Source organism: Stylophora pistillata, chromosome 9 (genome assembly GCF_964205215.1).
Source record: "Stylophora pistillata chromosome 9, jaStyPist1.2, whole genome shotgun sequence".
NCBI classification, from domain to species: Eukaryota; Metazoa; Cnidaria; class Anthozoa; order Scleractinia; family Pocilloporidae; genus Stylophora; species Stylophora pistillata.
In genome coordinates, this window is record NC_142527.1 from 31,649,295 (window position 1) to 31,668,662 (window position 19,368).

General features: G+C 41.7%; 1 protein-coding gene across 1 annotated transcript; it reads left to right on the forward strand.

Moving 5' to 3' along the window:
* The first annotated feature begins 2,161 nt into the window (after positions 1 to 2,161).
* LOC111334429 (protein mono-ADP-ribosyltransferase PARP14) lies at positions 2,162 to 19,302 on the forward strand. Its single transcript, XM_088732398.1, has 13 exons — positions 2,162 to 2,451; positions 4,420 to 4,532; positions 5,583 to 5,736; positions 8,338 to 8,589; positions 8,776 to 9,045; positions 9,133 to 9,402; positions 9,825 to 10,067; positions 10,783 to 11,019; positions 12,244 to 14,555; positions 14,753 to 14,974; positions 15,369 to 16,983; positions 17,126 to 17,446; positions 18,080 to 19,302. The coding sequence occupies exons 1-13, from the start codon at positions 2,289 to 2,291 to the stop codon at positions 18,361 to 18,363; spliced, it is 6,456 nt and encodes a 2,151-aa protein (XP_088588524.1). The 5' UTR covers positions 2,162 to 2,288; the 3' UTR covers positions 18,364 to 19,302.
* The last annotated feature ends 66 nt before the right edge of the window (positions 19,303 to 19,368 follow it).

Below are 19,368 nucleotides of genomic sequence, written 5' to 3' on the forward strand. Positions count from 1 at the left end.
TTTAGAAATTTTTTTGTCATCAATTCACGAATCTTCACACAATGAGTTGCTTTTCATCTTTTTGAGGAATATCTGGCGGTTTAAAAGCCATAGTTTCGATCTGCGTGAGCTGTACATTGAAGACCAAGCTCCAGCTGGCAAAACATGCTCGCAGCAGTTGTTCCACTCCGAGTGCTGTGCCTTCTCTTCGGTAGTGATGAAGAAAGTTCACTTTACTATCATCGCTCTCAAGCACACTCTTACACGAACTCTCACTCAACATTCCTTCACTTTGACTGCACCATGTTTCTCCGAAAAGGTCAGCATATTCTCCATCGTTCCCCGAATCACAGGCAAAAAATGGATTTGCCAGCTCTTAAAAGGCTCTGGTATGTCAATGTCATAGTCGCTGAAAGGCTTTAAAAAAAGTATTATTTTCGAGATCTACGCCTCTGGTTCAGTGTCTATAGGTAAAAGTATTGCTTTTAATGATGGTGCTTACTCCCTTTGAAAATGACGAGAACTTTCAAACTCTACGTATTATACCATGAGTAAAGAAACGTTTTTGATAGCTAACCGAACTATTTCGCTATGGATTGACAGCTAATCTCCGTCAGTTCCGTCGTCGCTCCTGCTTAATGCGCTGACGATGGCGTGTACTGCCCCTGAAAATGACGAGAACTTTCAAACTCTATGATTCATACCAACTCTGAGTAAAGGAACTGTATTTTGGAGCAAGAGACTTTGAGTTTTTGATAGCTAATATAACCGAACCATTTCGCTATGGATCGACGGTTAATCTCTGTGAAAGTATCGCAGTTTCATAAACCTATGAAGGTTTGAAGCCACCCGAAATGAGATTGAAAATTAATCAATCTAACCAACCTTCCGCGTTGTCAAAGTGTAACAACTACAGCACCTTCGCTTAGTAAGCGAACATCGCCTCCTTGCTAGTCGAGCGCGAAAAGTTTTTAACCAAGACACTTCTGTTAGCGACACTTGTATTTTGAGGCCGTGAATCGCGTTGCCCATAGACGAAAACTGGCTTCGCTGCCATGTCAGATTGGTGCCTAACGAAAGGAAAAGAAGTTATGACTGTTTTCACTTGTTGTTCTCTACACGATTTCCAGGAGTTCTCGGTTCTAATTCCCTGAAACTTCTGCAATAACAAATCGTCTAGGGCCTGGGTAAGACCATGACCTTCAGTACCTGCATGACCTACTTCCCATGCAGAGACCGGGAAGGTCGCTCCGTTCTCGCGGCCATAACTACATTTAACCTCGCATTCGCAGGGAACGTTTTAAGCGAACTTTTATCAACAGATGTCTTCTTAGTTTCATTTAGATTATTACTAGTTTTCTCTTAAGGGATAAATTTTTCTAAATCTTGCACGTTTGTTGGCCGTTATGCTGTTATGTATTCAGTGAATAAAGACTACATGCATACATCGACGGGGAGAGGGAAGAATCATTTGTCTTAAATCTCGGCATTTAGTTGACGCTTCCGTTAAGGGTTAAATGTAATACCAATTGCGTTAACTAGTCTAGTTGATATTCAGTTTATGTACGAAGGAAACCATCGTTATTTATCTGTCTTAGTCGTACTTTCATAAAGTTAACAATAACTTACTTTACCCCCAGTCCCTTAAAAGTAACATGCGTGGCAGGCAGTGAAATCATCGAAATATCTTGTCGGGGATTTTCCCGACGATTTCTAAGAATCGGTAATGTCGAAAAATTTCAATTTCGCCTGATGCGGAAATCGGTAAGGTTATTTTCGGTTTTCAAATTGTGGAAAGATTGTGTCAAACCTTTGTGAAAGACCGGATTTTGCATGTCCGAGGTATTGCTATAGAAATCATATTGTACGAATGAACGAAATATTTCTAGTCACCCAAACAATCTCAAGGTTGAGATGTCAACATCAACAATTGAAAAGAACACGAGGTAGTATTAGTGTTGTTAGCGGGGAATCCCTATGACAAATTCTCTGCTAGAATCTTAGAGAGGAACTGAGAAATATTTAACTGATTTATTTTATATCATATTTAAGTAATAAAGAAATTACAGTTATGTCTTCATTCAAATAGCCTAATTTAAGAGACAAACGTACTTTATTTTTCCCCATCAGTCCACTGAGAGGGTTACTTGCGTGACTGGCGATGACATCATCGATACGCTTCGTCGGAAATTAGCATCCATGCGGATTCTTGGAATCCGCGCCGGCGAGAAGTTTCGGTTACGCACGATGCAAAACAAATCCTTCTTACTATAACTTTTCGAAGTGTAGATACACATACCATTGTGGACATGGACGAAGGTCGCATTTTACACGTTCGAGCCATCGGTAGAGTGATATCTAAACAAGAATTACTGATATATTTCCAATCACGTAAACAATCTGGAGGCGGAGATATCAGTTCGGTGGAATTGAAGGAAGGCGAGGCGGTCATAACATTTGAAGAAAGCGACGGTGAGTTGGAAATTCGCTTTATTTTATTCTCTCGGTCAATGCATTCAATCCCAACTGTTATTAGTATTCTGTAGATTAAATGAAAGACGTTCTAATTTCATGATTTCATGCCCGCTCGATCGAGTGCAACACTTCCTCTTTTCCTATCAAATGTTTCCAGATGTCGCCGAACTCAGAGGTTTCAAAGAGCACCTCAAACGTGCATCATAACAAACAAATGTCGGCGAGTACAGGGACAACGTAACGTCCATGACATGACTATAATGTGGCCTTTCAAGATGCAAAGTATAGGTATATCTCGACTAAGGGTTGTGCCTGACTGGTTCTTTCATGTCTTAAACACCAGCGCTCTTACTTAATTATGACAAGGATGAAGGCCAAGTGCGTTTCAAATTTACATGAAACATCAGTGATCATTATGAAGTTTCGTAAGAATCGTGTATGAATATTGCAAAGGGAACGTTCAAGTGGTTAAGGTCGGCACACACGAGGGGACTAGTTCCTGCGACTAGTCCCAGCGACCAGTTTCATGCGACTAGTCCCTTCGTGTGAACTACACATTTCTGTGGTCGCAGGGACCAAAATTTGGTCCCTGCGACTGGTCGCACGAATTCACACTGGCTTGAATTCGTGCGACCAGTCGCAGGGACTTGTCGCATGAAACAAATGTTTGTCCCTTCGTGTGAACTGTTTGTGCGACCAGTCCCTGCGACTAAGCGGTAAATAAGGCCCGGTTCAGACGCCGATCTTTTCATGAGCCGAACCTAATTCCTTGAATTAAGTACATGAAAAGATCGGCGTCTGAATCAATTTGGAACGGCTATTTCAATTTGGAACGGCTCACCCGTTCTTCCCGCCTGGCTTGGCCGAGAATTTCGCCTAGAACGCCTTTGGAACGGCTTTATTTCAGACGCCGTACTTTTCATGTGCCGATCCTAATGCATAAATTGTTGTAATGTGTTTTGCAAGCAGTTTGACTGGTTTTACTGGAACTGAATTTGGAACGGCCGAAAAGAACGGCGACTGAATCAGCAGGCGTACTTTTGTTAATTTGGGTCGGTCCAAATTCGAATTGAGTTCGGCTCATGAAAAGTTCGGCGTCTGAACCGGGCCTAAGCCAATCACGGGTCAGTATGATGCGTGACCTCCGGTATTTGTAAACATTGCAGTTTCTATGAATTTTCCCTGAATTATAGATTTCTACAACTGAAGAATAAAAAACTATTTCTAGTTTTGTAAACATATGCAGATGTCTTGGAGGCGTTTTGATGGAATTTTTACCCTATTTTACTCTGTGTCTCTTAAAAATAAAAAAAAACAAAAACAAAAACGGAACACGTAAAAGCATGAATAATCCGACTGAATAAGTGCAGTTCATTTGCGTTGATGTTTAATAGTGCTACAATGAAAAGTTACCAAATTTTCATTGTTTTCGTGTAACGCACCAGACTAAGAAACATCTTTTGCCTCTTAATTTTCCTATGTTCTTGTGCAATTGAGTGCCCTCGTGTGAACGCCTTAAGGGACTAGTCCCTGCTACCGATCCCCTCGTGTAAACCCTTCAAAGACTTGTCGCCGGGACTAGTCGCAGGGACTAGTCCCCTCGTGTGTGCCGACCTTTAGGTATCCTATTTATTTCAAATCGATTTTCCCAAAAGGCTTTTGTGTGACTCTCGGAGAATATATAACGGTGCAGAATTTGTGAACAGTTATTAATGAACAGTCCTGATGAATGCTTTCCCCACTGTGATGAAGGTTTCATTTAAGACATGTATGTTCCTCCGTGTACCGCCCTGTTTCCAAATCAGAGTTCTTCTTACCCCACCACTCGCTCTCATAAATTATGCCACCTTCTGTAGCAAGCCATGTAACCTAAAAGTTCACTCCAGTTGTCTGATATTTTTAATAGGTGACTCCTTTGTTGACTATGTACAGTTATTTACTTTATTTTTCTTACTCGTTTTGTAGCTGCAAAGAGTGTCGTAAGTAGAGCGCCACACACCTTAAATGGAACACAAGTGGAGGTTTCACATCACGCATTCACTGAGGAGTTCCAGTCAAAGGACACATCAATTAATCAGGTCAGACACTCGGGTGAACCTTCGAGCATTTCACGTGTTTCAATCTTAGGAAAATAGTACCAATGAGTCGACGAGTCCCTTTTGAGTTCTCCGAGGCTCCATTTACTTGAAAATATGCTTCGAATTCTTCTATTCGAATGTATGTTCTTATATTCGAATTCGTATTTGATCTTTCCAATAAAAATGTCCCTTGTAGATTAAACGTCTATCAGTGTTCATAGTGTTAATTGTGTTAATAAGGTTCTTTTAAAGCCGGTTGATTAAAACCCCTGAACACCATGTAAACTGTGAACACCGCCCGTGGGATCTCTTACCGCCATCTGTTTGGTGCTTGCGTTTCGCCTTACGCCCCTCCCCCCCCTCTGAACACTGTGAACATCACCTATGGGGCCCATCTGTTTGGTGTTCGCGTTTCGCCTTACGCCCCTCCCCCCCCCTCTGAACACTGTGAACACCACCTATGGGGCCCATCTGTTTGGTGTTTGCGTTTCGCCTTACGCCCCTCCCCCCCTCTGAACTCTGTGAACACCACCTATGGGGCCCATCTGTTTGGTGTTTGCGTTTCGCCTTACGCCCCTCCCCCCTCGAACACTGTGAACACCACCTATGGGGCCCATCTGTTTGGTGTTTGCGTTTCGCCTTACGCCCCTACCCCCCTTTGAACACTGTAAACACCGCCTATGGGACCTCTTACCACAGGCTGATTAGTGTTTGAGTTTCGCCTATGCCCCCTTCCCGAACATCATCAACATCACTTAAAGGACTACTTGCCGCTGTATGTTTAGTGTTTGGGGTTTCGCCTGACGCCCCTTCTCCCTCCCCCCGACCGCTATGGACACCGCCTACAGAACTTCTTACCGCTGTATGTTTAGTGTTTGGGTTTCGCCCTACTGGCCTCCCCTCCTCCCCTTTGCCAGCTGCTATTTACAGAATCGGCGGCCGCTTCTGGAAAAATTTGTTGAAACCCCTGATAGTGCGGAGCAGATAATTTTTCATTGATTTTCTCAAGCAAGTTTTCCCTGGTCACACTTATCTTTGGTGCTCTTGCAGACCCGTGTTATTATCGTTCGAGGACTTCCTCAAAATATAACCGACGATACTGTTTTGAATTACTTTGAGAACACGAGGCGTTCAGGAGGTGGCGCCGTAGAAGAAGTGAAAATCGAAGGCAGTGTAGCACGAGTGGAATTTGAGTCATCTGAAGGTAATTTAATTAAAAAGTTAAGCAAGGGAATAATCCCTACCGGTGAACTGCAATTAAAGAACCGAAAGAAAACGAAGCTCGAAAAATTTTAGGCTTCCATGGGACAGGTGCTGTTCCTCTCACAAAAATTTCTCTAAAATTCACAAACCTAACAACCCGGGTCGGCCCATTGTCTCGGCTTGCAGTTGCCCTACCGAACTTATCTCCAGCTATCTAGACAAAATTATGGCTCTCATCGTCAAAACTTTACCATCATATATTAAAGACAGCCAACACGCTCTTCAAATTTTTCGAGACTTTAATTTCCTTGGCCAAAACAAACTTTTTTTCACCATGGACATTACGTCTCTTTACACTGTCATTCCTAATGGCGAAGGCCTTCTGGCCCTTAAACATTTTTTTGATGAACGTACTGTTAAGGAACCTAAATCTGAAACACTACTACGCTTAGCCGAACTAGTGCTCACACTCAATTGTTTTTCATTCGGAAACAACTTCTTCAAACAAACCAATGGTGTAGCCATGGGCACCAAAATGGGACCTAGCTATGCGAATCTTTTTGTAGGTTTTGTCGAACATCAATTTTTCAGCCAATACAACGGGGCCAAACCTGAACTCTACGGTCGCTACATCGACGACTGTATCGGCGCTACCTCCTCTACCAGAGAGGAGCTCACTCAATTCATAACTGCAGTCAATTCTTTTCACCCGGCTCTGAAATATACTTGGGAAATTTCTGACAATTCTTTATCCTTTTTAGACGTCAAAGTTTCAATTGAAGGCAACGGTTTATGCACTAGTGTGTATTACAAACCTACAGACTCGCATAATTACTTGTTATATTCGTCTTCTCATCCATCTCACGTTAAGAATTCCATTCCTTTTTCTCAGTTTCTAAGACTTCGTCGTTTATGTAGTAATGACTCTGATTTTCACCACAAATCAGAGTCAATGTGCCAGTTCTTCGATAAACGTGGTTACCCTGCTTCCGTTGTTCAAGCGGGTTACCACCGCGCTCAACTTATTGATCGACATTCAGCACTACAAACGTCGCATAAGGAAGATTCCGACCGCATTCCATTCACTCTCACGTTTCACCCTCACAACCACTCAGTTAAATCCATCATTCTTAAAAACTTCAAATTACTTCAAAACGATCCAGAGACAAGCACTATCTTTTCGCAGCCTCCGCTCATTTCATTCAAACGCGACAAAAACTTAGGCAATTTTTTGGTCAGAAGTTCTTTTCAGACTAATGAGCAACCAGGCACTTTTAAATGCGCTCGTGCGCGATGCAAAACGTGTCCTTTCATTCACAACACTGATAAAATATCGGGACCTAAACGATCCATTAAGATCACCGATCACTTCACGTGCACCTCCGCTAATGTAATCTATTGCATAACTTGCACTTATTGCAAAAAGATATACATCGGCGAAACGGGCAGAAGACTAGGTGACCGATTCCGAGAACACCTTCGAGACGTGGAAAGGAATGACAAGGACACATCTAAACCAGTCGCTAGACATTTTAATTTACCTAATCATTCTAAGCAACATATGGCAATCTGCGGTCTTTCCTTGCACTTAGGTGGCACGGAAAGCCGTAAAAATCTTGAACAAAAGCTCATCTTTCAAACCGGCAGTCTCAATCCCACAGGGATCAATGAACGCTTTTCATTCCACTAATTTATTCATGTTTTTCTCGTTGCCATGCACCCACCAATAACGTAGCTCCATTTTCTGCCTTTAAAAGCACACACAACCCACAATTCCTCTATTCGCTCCAACGAAGGGCTAACGCTCGAAACGTCAGCTTTTGTAATCATTACGGTGGCCAATTTACCATTTCAACTTTGTTGATATATCCAAATTATTTCGTTACTCCCACCGACGCAGCCCCAAACAGTTTCTTTCGAAACTATCAGCCTTTGTTCCTCTCACAGACAGGTTGGGCGTGCCACTACCAACCGAGTTACAAGCCTAATGTTGGGACAGTGACAAATTTCGTCCGTTTCTCTTGTCGTCCTGAGGATAAGATACAAGAGAAGAATTGTGTATACGTATTTCTGGGCAAACTCCTTAGCGGTGACTAATGGCCAACTAAAATTTCCCTTACTTTTAATGTGTGTTCATGGCTGAGTTGGGCGTGTCGTCCAACCATTTCTGCGGCAGGCACAGGTTCGAATCCTGTTGAAGCTTGCCTTTCTTTAAGGCTTGAATTGTTTTGTTGTTTTTTTTCTGCCATTTCATTGTTTTCGAGGCTCATTTTGTAACTTGTATATGACCAGCAAGGTAATAGTTCTGGAAAAATTATACGGTGAGATTTTTGGGCGACGTTTTCATCTCCTTGTCACCTGACATGATAGAATCATCCGACCATGTGTCAGATGATAAGATATCTTTCAAGTTATGTAACAGATTATATGCTTTGTTCTCTCTCGAAGGCATAAAAACAATACCAGGTTTTCACTCTTGGTATTTGAGCACTTATCAATCGTTTGCGTTCTTAAACAGAGAATAATTGTCATTGCTGCTGTTGGATTGACATCTATAATCTATGATTTCCTATACACTTACCTTGTTTCGTGTCCTCTTTAGTGGCACAACATGTTGTCAAGCACGACAAGCATATCCTTAACGGTGCTACACTTGATGTCAGTCTCGAGTTACTTGAGGATGCTGAAAGTACAAGCAAAACCATCAAGATAACTGGCCTTGCTGCAAAGACTACAGAAGACTCGATTTCCAACTACTTTGAAAATGAGAGGCGTTCTGGGGGTGGAGAGGTAGAAGTCGTGGATTACCGACCTGAAGAAAATATAGCTTTCGTGACATTCAAAGATGATGATGGTAAATAATTTGGTTTAGGCTGAATTTTATTTTGAATTCTAATAAGGGCTCCTATTGTCGTCAATAGAGGCCATCATAAAGGAAAATATCTTGAGGCATTTACCAAAATTCTTTTTCGGTTACTTTACATTTTTAACCCCTCAACCCATGAGTGACCAAGACATAATTTCTCCTTACAATTTTTAGCCGTGAAACGTGTGTTAGAACATGGTAAGCACATCCTTGATGGAGCCACACTGGATCTCACGCCCATCAACACAGCAACTGACTCGCTCGACGAAGTAAAAATACAAGAATCGCGAGTAATAGAGGTTACTGGACTTGCTGCGCAAACAACTGAAGACGCAATTTTGAACTTTTTTGAAAACGAGCGGCGTACTGGGGGGGGAGAGATAGAAAGTGTCGCTTACACTCCTGACCGAGGAATTGCTTTTATCACCTTCGCCACAGTCGAAAGTGAGTACGAGCGAATTTAATTGTTTGAATTTAACTTGTTGAAAACTTTTCTGTTTTTGTAATGATAAACATTTGATACTTTTTAAGCTGCGAAAAGGGTCCTGGGACACGGTAAGCATACTCTTGATGGAGCCACACTGACTGTTACAGCAGGTTACACTGCAGTTGAACCATGCAAAGAGGAAAAAAGTCAACAGTCACGTACCATTGAGGTGACTGGACTTGCTGCGACAACGACCAAAGACGCTATTTGGAATTTCTTCGAGAACAAGCGGCGTTCTGGAGGAGGAGAAATAGAAATTGTTGATTTTGATTCAGACCAAGCAACGGCTGTCATTACCTTTACTACGGCCGAAAGTAAGTCTCGAGGAAATGTCATCTAACTATCTACAGTCTTACCTTAGTGTCGTGTACCACTGCTTGTGTGACATCACTTCATTCTACTTCCGTTAAGATCAAGGGGATCCTCTTTTGACTTCCATGAAGTAGAACCAAAAGAAATAGCACCATTTTACAAAAATTATTTTTAAGACTTAGATTGAATGAGCCTCGTCAATCTTATTTATTTATTTATTTATTTATTTATTTATTTTGAGCTCAATCAAAGCGAACGGGCTTACGGCTTGTCTATGTAAGGATGAAACCTTACAAACGATTTGCATAAGTTATCATCCCAAACTGTCGTGCTATATTTTTGCCTGGTTTTCTTTTTGCTCTCACAGTTGTTCGTGTGTTTGCCTGTTTGAATAAAGTCATTTACTCTGTTTTCTTACCTGAAGGTGCTCTTGGAGTCATCAGTAAGGGAAGTCTTACTTACGATGGAGCGAATCTCACGATTACCCTCAAACAACCCCTACGGAAACTACCTATGGACACAAGACGACTCTTTGTTAAAGGCCTTAGCGATAAAACTACCTCAGACGCTCTTCAATCTTACATGGAAGTAGTAAGTGGAGTGGATGTCCTGACTGCTGAGTTGGGAGGTGAAGCATGTGCAATAGTTACCTTCGATGAAGACTATGGTATGTTGACATTCCTAGCAAAACAAACCCGTATGACAACAGGAAGGAATAAATTTTCGTATTTCCTTGATAAGCGCCGACGCTCCAATAAGTGCCCTACCCCAAAGAAGCGCCCATCCCTGAGGCCATATTAATATTAAACAAATACTCCCTAGCATAACCGCACCCTCTCCCTCCAATTGTCAATTTATCTGAGCTTCAACTACAGCGGAATCAGTATTTATTATTAAAAGTTTCTCAATAAGCCTCCCCCCCTGGATTATGCGCCTTCCTTCTAAAAAGCGCCCCTCCTTTTAACCGAAATTTTTAATATACGCTCATTCGAGGAAATACGAATCCTAATTTAGTAGAAGTGGAGTTTGCATAGCCTTGTGTATCTTTAACAGTGTTTCTTTTTGTTGCTAATTTTCATTGAGTGGTAAATCTATGTAGCTAGTGAATTTCTAAGGCTCGCTGTTAGGGCCTGATCTCGTGAAATGGGCCCAGCTTCAATCTTCAAATCCCGTTTTCAAAAACGACGAATATTGCACTGATATACGATTACACGTTCAAAGTGTTACTAATCTGATATGTAATTTTAAATTATCTAAACAATAGCTTGACTGCTCCTCCTACAGTCTTACTGTATTCCTAAGATGCTTCAAATCTAATTTAATGTTTCGTTTTGAATAGTTCTCTTAAAGTTTAAATATATTTGTCTTCCGAAAATATATAGATTACGAAGCTGTTACAAAGAAAATCTCCAGGAAGCCACTGGAAGGCAAAACTCCGGTGATAGAGCAACTTCCAGTTTGTCACTGTGTGCAAGTATCAGGTTTCAACAAAGAAAAAACCACTAAGGATACCGTGCGCTACTACTTCGAAAGTCCAAAGAACAAAGGTGGTGATGTAAGCAGCGTGGAGCTCAATCTAAAAGAAGGATGGGCGTTGGTTTACTTCGAAGACCCAAAAGGTGTGTAATATAACTTACCTAGGTTACTCTCAGGTCACTCGGTTTAAAAAAAAAATGTCCCAGTTATCCCTGCCTGATGTATGAAGAAACGCCTAATATTCAGTCTCAGTCAAACACCAGCCCACAAGAGATAACGATTAGTTCACGCTGTCTACAGGATATCTGTTGTGGGTCTACCAACCCTTAGGATAACCCATAAGAACTAGCAAGTAGCAAGCTAACCCTCATTAATTAAATACAATCAAAGCCATTACCACCCTCTGGAAAGACTATAGTTGCAGTTGAGCTGTGGAGATCATTGTGTTACCTCTAATCTTAATCGGAATTTAAAATAAGATCCATTTTTTAAATACCGTGTTTGATAAGATTCCTGTAGAGAGAGCACCTCGCTTCCACTACGCAACTTCGTGACAAAATCGGTAAAACTTCCCAACTACTATCTGGAAGCCCAATTTGTTTTTTTCCAAATTATCTCTCTTTCAATAATATTAAGGTTATCATCGTTTGTCTCACTGTATGGTCGCTTCTGATGTGGACGGCAACGTTTCGACTGCATATTGCTAGTCTCCGTCACGCGATAAAGGCGACAGGTTTCGGGTCTATAAAACAGGATGCTCCGCTCTGATTGGTTGGTATTCCACAGCTGTGATTGGCGCGTGTCGATCCTCGATGTTAATGAGTTTTCTTCTCTGCAGTCCGCTGTCGTACGGCTCTCCTGTTGTTGTAATTTTTTAACGTGGCCATCCACGCTTCAGGAAGTTCTATTCCACTGTCCTTGTTAATGTTGTTAGGGTGAAGTCTTTTTTGAATAGCCTCTTTGACCCTGTGAGTATACCAGTGACGAGGACGATCAATAAACTTAACCTCATTCCAAAACGGTTGGTGTCCGTTGTGAGCGTGCACACAGCATGAAGACTAGCAGTATGCAGTCGAACGTCACGATCCGCATCATAAGTGACTATATCGTGAGAATAACGATAATACCTTTATCATTATTGTACTTTACCACGATGAGTAAGCACAACCCTTTCATCTCTCTTTCATGACTTTAACAGCAGCCACTCTGTGAGGATCAATTCGTTATGTGATATCTTAAACATCTTAAACACAGGTCCAAATAATTATGATTTAGGGAGTAGTCAGCAGTCAAGAACTAAGACACTTAGAAGCAGACTTTCTTTCTTTCTTTCTAATGGCCTGAAAATATTTATTCATCTATTTCAGTTGTTCTCAACGTCGTGGCGAAAAGTCACTTCCTTAGTGGTGCAGAGTTGGATGTCAGGCCTCATTACTCGTTGCTTGGGAAACCTCAGCCAGTCAAAGCTGATATTGAACTGGTCCAAAATATCGCTGTCGACGGAATGAAAATGCAGTTCATTTTGGAACACTGCAAAGTTGATTTGACAGAGGTTCAGAACAGCTACGATGTTCAGATGACCTGGGATGAAAGCACCCACAGCGTCACGGTCACGCCCAAAGATAAGGCCTCAGGAGACAAGCACAGCTTTGATGAAGCATGTGAGGCTATTGCTTCTTTTATTGCTGACTTTGTTAAAAGTTCTACGCGTGTACCTCCGCAGGCTTGGAATCATGTTGTCGACCACTTCAAGAAAACTAAAAGTCCGGCACAGGAAAATCTAAGAGTGGATTGTATCCCTGAGCAGCACGCCTTTCTTCTAATTGGGAAGAAGCAAGACGTCGAGGATGTTACTGAAGAATTAGAAGGAATGATAGAAGAGATTGACAAAAGGCTGAAGAGAGAGGCATCAAAAATAGAAAGAACAGTCGTTATTCCATATACGCGTCTGCAGTTTTTGAAACATCTCGAATTTGCCAAGGAACTGGAAAGTCAACACGAAGAAGTTGAAGTCACCATTCTCCCTGAAAAGGGAGTGGTTCAAATTCGAGGTCCTCCTGAAACCATCCATAAGGTTACAGCAGCGATTTGGGAAGCAGTTGCTAAAATGAAAGACGTGAAGCTGAACCTGCCACGGAATCATCTCGCCCTACTGAGGACCACGCCCTGTCAGGCATTCATAAGAGATATGTTCACAGCCAACAATTTACAAGCCATAATAGCCTCTGACGAGAAAGAGGGAAATCTATTTGTCCTGGGGACGGAAAGTGACATTACAGAGAAAGCTCTCGATCTAGTGAAAACTTTGATAGTTGAAGAATGCGTCGACCTGGACGAAGACCAAGTTCAGCTAGAGAAAGGCGAAAAGTGGCATCTGTTAAGAGAAGAGATGAGAGAAAAACGCATTATAACACTGTCATTTGATGAAAGCAATAAGAAGATATGTCTCTTGGGCGTAAAAGAGGATGTTTCGGATGTTGTTAAGGCTGTCAATCGTTTCCTTGAAGAAAATACCATTATAAGCAGCGTTGTGACACTTCCAAAAGGCTGTCGCCGATTTCTTGTAAAATACCGCGAACAGGAACTTCGACAAATACAAGAGGAACTAAAAGAGTATTCCACGCGAATAAAGAGTTTGGTTGATGAAGATGAAAAGGATTTGATTGTTTCAGGTACGACCTGTGGAGTTGACAAAGCTACGGAGCTGATTCAAGATCTGGCATCTAAAGTTCAAAGTCAAAAGATGCTTGTCAGCAAGCCTGGGATGCGTAAAGTGCTTGATCGAGGCAAAGGCCAAAAATTACTAGCCATGTTGGAGAATGAAAATGAATGTGTAATTGAATACTGTAAACTAAGCAAAGCGGGTGCAAAGGAAGTTAAAGAAGTAAAGAAAGCAGAAAAGAAGAAGGAGAGTTTGTGCGACCTTCTTACTCCGGATGGAAAAAGAATTCTGGTTTTCAAAGACAACATATGCAATCGCAACGTCAATGTGATTGTGAATGCTGCTAATTCAAAGCTTCAGCACGTGGGTGGTGTCTCAAAAGCAATTTATGAGAGAGCGGGAGAGGCGTTCAGGGCAGAGTGTGATCGCTTTATCGTTGACGCCGGACCACTTTTGGATGGCCAAGTGGCTGTAACGTCTGCCGGAAAATTACCCTTTCAAAAAGTAATTCATGCTGTGGGGCCACAATGGGAGAAAAAGGCAGCACAGGAAAAATCAATGGGGAAAATTCCAATACAGGAGAAGAAGTTAAGCTATGCATTAAAAAATGCCCTGGATGTTGCAAAGAGCTATAACTCGGTAGCCATTCCTGCCATCGGCACAGGCGTCTTTGAATTTCCACGCGAACTGTGCGCCCACATTATGGTAGAATCTGTGCTGGCTTTTTTCCGAGAAAACCCGAGTTGTCTCCTATCCGAGGTCCAGTTTACCAGTACCGATGAAAGTGTGGTAAAGGCTTTTGCAAAAGAGATGGATTCCAGATTTCTTAACGATCCCAATTATCAATCGTCCTTAGACCCAAAAAGGAAGGAAAAAGATACAAAAGAAAAAGGCAGAGCCACATCAATCCCAGATATGTCCCCGGCAATAGTTTCTTCCAATACCGCTCCAAATGTTATCAAGACACCAGAAGGCTTAGAATTGGTTCTTGTCATTGGTGACATGTATTGTGAAAAGGTAAGTCGCATAATGTTCTTCAAAATTAGACTGATTCCAATGAGATTTCTTGAACAATTGTTCACCGATGTGGAGGTGAATAGTGATGGTAGTCACCGAGCCTGGAAGCAGCTGTCTAAACAGATCTTTACATTGGGTTCTCATCAAGTGCCTAATTGTAAAACATGACAAAAACATCTCTTGCTGGCTTTCTTCAGGTTGATGTTATCGTTAACTCCACGTCATCGGACCTCAATCTTAGTGCAAACGCAAGTGCTATGGCCCTGAGTGCCGCTGCAGGCCCCAGGCTACAACAAGAGTGTAACACGATTGGTAAAGTAGATACCGGAGAGATTGTGGTAACAAGCGGAGCAAATCTAGCGTGTAAGCACGTTTTCCACACTTCATGCGCTGGATGGGAGAACGGAGCGGGCGAAAAGGTAAGAACAACTATCAACTTTTTTTCTTGCAATGGCAAATTTTATAGATTTGCTTATTTCTTCTTACTTACCCTCCTGCATTAACAAAGGAGGCCCATCCATGCGAACAAATTCCAACACAGAGTACGGTCCCATTGTTTTAAAGTAGGCTGAAATAGATATGGTTGAAATATGCCCTACCTTAAGCGCATAGAGTTCAATTTTAATGCGCTATATAAGAACTTATTATTAAATTACCTGAAAGGAACAAAAGCAGCAATTGTATTGCGAAACACCTTCAAATCGTTTCTGTTTTAATGTGCTAGTTCAAGAGCAAAAGAATTGGAAATTTAACCTAGTCACCATCGTTATGATTATCTGCTTTCATAATGACGCCTGAACACCTTGTATACAGGTACTGCGAGATATCATAAAGAAATGTCTCGAAGAAGCTCAAAAGAGGAGTCTCTCGACTATTTCCATCCCTGCAATTGGGACTGGTAACCTCAATTTTCCCCGTGATTGCGTGGCTGCAGCTTCCTTTGACGAAGCTGTTGTCTTCAGTAAGAAAAATCCAAGCACCTCTTTGAAGGAAGTCCATTTAGTCGTGTATGATAAAGATTTGCAATCATTGCAAGCCTTCCAGACCGAACTACAAAAAAGAGGTGGGGTAGGCCCACCTCCACCGCAGCCACCAGCAGGAACAGTGGATCCGAAACATGGAAAGAAGAAACGTCGAGGTTGGCGCGGTGGTAACACCAAACGATCTGATTTAGATACCCCTGATGACGTTGGCGATACCTTGGAAGAAGAGCCCATGATGTTAAATCCCTTACAACCTGAAATAATGATTGGCAATGTAGTCGTTCAAGCTGAGACTGGTAACATAACGAAAGAAGCAACCGATGCAATCGCGACATTGTCAAACAGCGAGCTGGATGTTGCACTAGGGGGTGGTGTGGGAAAGGCTATCCTAGCTGCTGGAGGACCAACTATTCAAACAGAATGCTCATCTATGGGGTCCCAGAAGCCAGGCTCTGTTGTAGTTTCTGGAGCCGGAAAGCTACAAGTTGGAAAAATCTACCACATGGTTCCAGATTACGGCACGAGCATGCATTCCATCACTGACTGCATTTTAGAGTGTTTGCGAAAAGCTGAGTCGGATGGATTGACCTCGATTTCATTCCCAGCCGTTGGAACAGGGAACATAAATAAAGATGCAAAAGAGGCTGCAGAGGGGATGATGTCTGCTATTTTCAAATTTGCTCGAGAGGAACCTGTATCCATTGCTCTTGTTCGTATTGTAATCTATCAGCCTCATATGTTAACTGTTTTCCAAACTGCAATGGAAGCGAGCTTGTCTTCTGAAAAAGGTGGAACCGGTTTTCTCTCAAAGCTTGCTGGATGGTTTGGATTTGGACGAATTACCTCAGCGTCTTCACATTCTATGTCATCTATGCGCATTTTTCAAGGAAAAGGAAAGCCTTTCAGCTACATAGAAATCTTTGCAGGCACAAAGCAAGACATCGACGCAGTCATCAAGAAAATAGAAAAGGATGTGGCCGATCACTGCACACAGAAAGTAATTGAACGTGAAGCCATATGTAATCTTTCAAAGGAGCAAACACAACAAATTAAGAAATTGGAAGCTGAATACGACGTCACTGTTAACCTGGAGCAGAGCATTGGTCGTATATCTGTAAGAGGTGATGCAGAAGACGTTCTTGATGTAGCCACCACAATTTACGACGTACTCAACCAGAAGATTGAGGAAGAGCACACGAGAGGTGTTGGTGAGCTCCTTTCGAAAAATGTACAGTGGTTCTCATATGGCAGCGATGATGATGAAACCCCAGAGCCCTATGAGCCCAGCATTAATTTCCAGATTGAAGAAGCCTTTCGTGAGGGCAAAGATTCCCTTATTGTATTAATTGATGAAGCAAAATGCAAGATTGCGTTCAAAGACATGACGGAAACCTGCCTTGACGATGGAGAAGTGAGAGTCGTTGTTCGAAAGGAGATTGGGAAAGGTACGGTGCAGCTGAACTGAAAAGTAATGCTAATTAACAGTTATGCACACTGATAACAAAGTCGTTTGCATGTTATCTCAATCGTAAATTTAACCTTGCTAATAAGTATGAATTTCAAGTCAAATGAAATATTTTAAATCAGGTGTTCCATTACCCTTGGAGTGGGATGTGCACCCAAAGGATGGCTCTGGAAAAGAGAAAGAAGTACATCTAGTGTTATTAGACCCTAACGCGAGCGAGTACAAAAAGGTAGCAGACGAAGTACGCAAGACGTCTCCTGTTAACATTATCAAGATCGAAAGGGTGCAAAACCCTGTCCTATACCGGCAGTACATGGTCAGAAGGGAGCAGATGGAGCATAAAAATGGTGGCAATGAAAAACAACTCTTCCATGGAACGGCGGCAAGCAGTTGCCCCACCCTCAGCAAATTCGGTTTCAACAGAAGCTATTGTGGCAAAAATGGTAATTATTTAGTTCATTGTTATTTAAAATTTTATACCTACGTCAAATTTAGTGTCTTCATTTCCCGGAAAAAAGACAACTTCATGGGATTATCAAAAATATCCTTCACGACTGACATATTTCAAGAGAATCGACTCAGGAGGCCGACATTTTATTTATAGGCGCGAATATTTCGTCCCTTGTGTCCTTCTTAAGATCAATACTTTTGGCGATCACTCGAATTTGAAATGTCAAAGAGATCGTCTTAAAATCTTGTTCTACACATTCACTGCAAAGCTAACTAGCCTTGAATTAGCATCTAAACAGCATGGAATGTTTGCATGTTATCAGAAAGAAAATTAATTTAACTTAAATGCCCATAAGAATTGAAGGCTGATAGTTTCGAAAGGAACTGTTTGGGGCTGCGTCGGTGGGAGTAACGAAATAATTTGGATATATCAACAAAGTTGAAATGGTAAATTGGCCACCGTAACGATTACAAAAGCTGACGTTTCGAGCGTTAGCCCTTCGTCGGAGCGAAGGCCAATGTACGTTACGGTGGCCAATTTACCATTTCAACTTTGTTGATATATCCAAATTATTTCATAAGAATTTAAAGACGATGTAAGTTACGGTTGGTTTTATAATTTTTAGCCACTGTGTACGGAAATGGTGTTTACTTTGCTCGAGACGCTTCCTATTCCACTCAAAAGACGTATTCTCCACCCGATGCAACTGGAAACCGTCACATATATCTTGCACGCGTCCTTGCCGGTGAATACACGACCGGACGACAGGGAATGATAACTCCGCCTCCCAAGGGGAGTGACGCTACAGATGCTTATGACAGTGTTGTGGATAACCCCACAAATCCGACTATATTTGTTGTGTTCTACGATAACCAGTGTTATCCAGATTATCTTATAACTTTTAGATGAGAAAGCAAAAGTTATTAGGAAACTTTCAATAACCAGTAATATTGCTCCATTTCATTATGGGGGGGGGGAAGTGAATGTTTTTCTTGATTTTTAGTGCTTCCATGGGAGAACCAGGCAAGAGGTTTTTAAAACTCAAATAACCGATTTAGCCCAAACTTAGAAAAAATAGAAGATATTACAAGCTAACAGCTGTGTTAGGAACTGAGTAATGGAGTCATGGTTCGAGAAAAGGTTTAAGACTTATTGAGTACTCTTGGTACTCTAACCCTAATTAACGCTGACCTCCGTACCCATTCGACTGATGGCGAACGCAATTTTCTTTCTTTAAAATGCATGTTAATCTGAACTCCAAGTGCTGCTAAATTTATGATGATACTTTCGTCATTTCCTCTCCATGATCTCTTAGATAAACATTAACTGCACGAGAACTTTCTTTTGACGGTCAAGTGGATTAACGAAGGGAAAACACATAGTGCAGTCACCTTTCGATCACGCGACTCTAAGAGAGTTACTAAGAAATCTACCACCGGTTTTTAAGCAGAATTAGTCATCTTTTTCGTTTTACGAATTAGTCAAGTTTTCGTAATTTTAAAAATTGTAGCCATCTAGTTCCTAAGCATTTTTTGTCGCTCCATCGTCTGACTGGGATCTGGAGAGAAAAAGGTTGTCTTTCAGTGATGGTACATCTTGAAGGAGGGTCTTCGCTTGACCAAGTAGAGAGCGCAGACGAACTAGACTGGAGTAAAGTTTGATTCTTCCATAGAACCCGTTTAAAGTATACTACTAAGCAATCACAAGATAAGATAAGGGGTATCTTACAATAAACGGTGGTTCGTAACCAACAGTTAATTTGTCATTAGGCACTTTTACATGCAGTTGTCAGTGAACACTCGTGCCAAGTGCAAAGATATATACGTGAAATAAAGTTTATCACCGAAACCCTCTTGACGAGTTTTTCACGAGCACGTCTTTGCCCACTGTTCCCTTTCAAGACCATCGAATAAC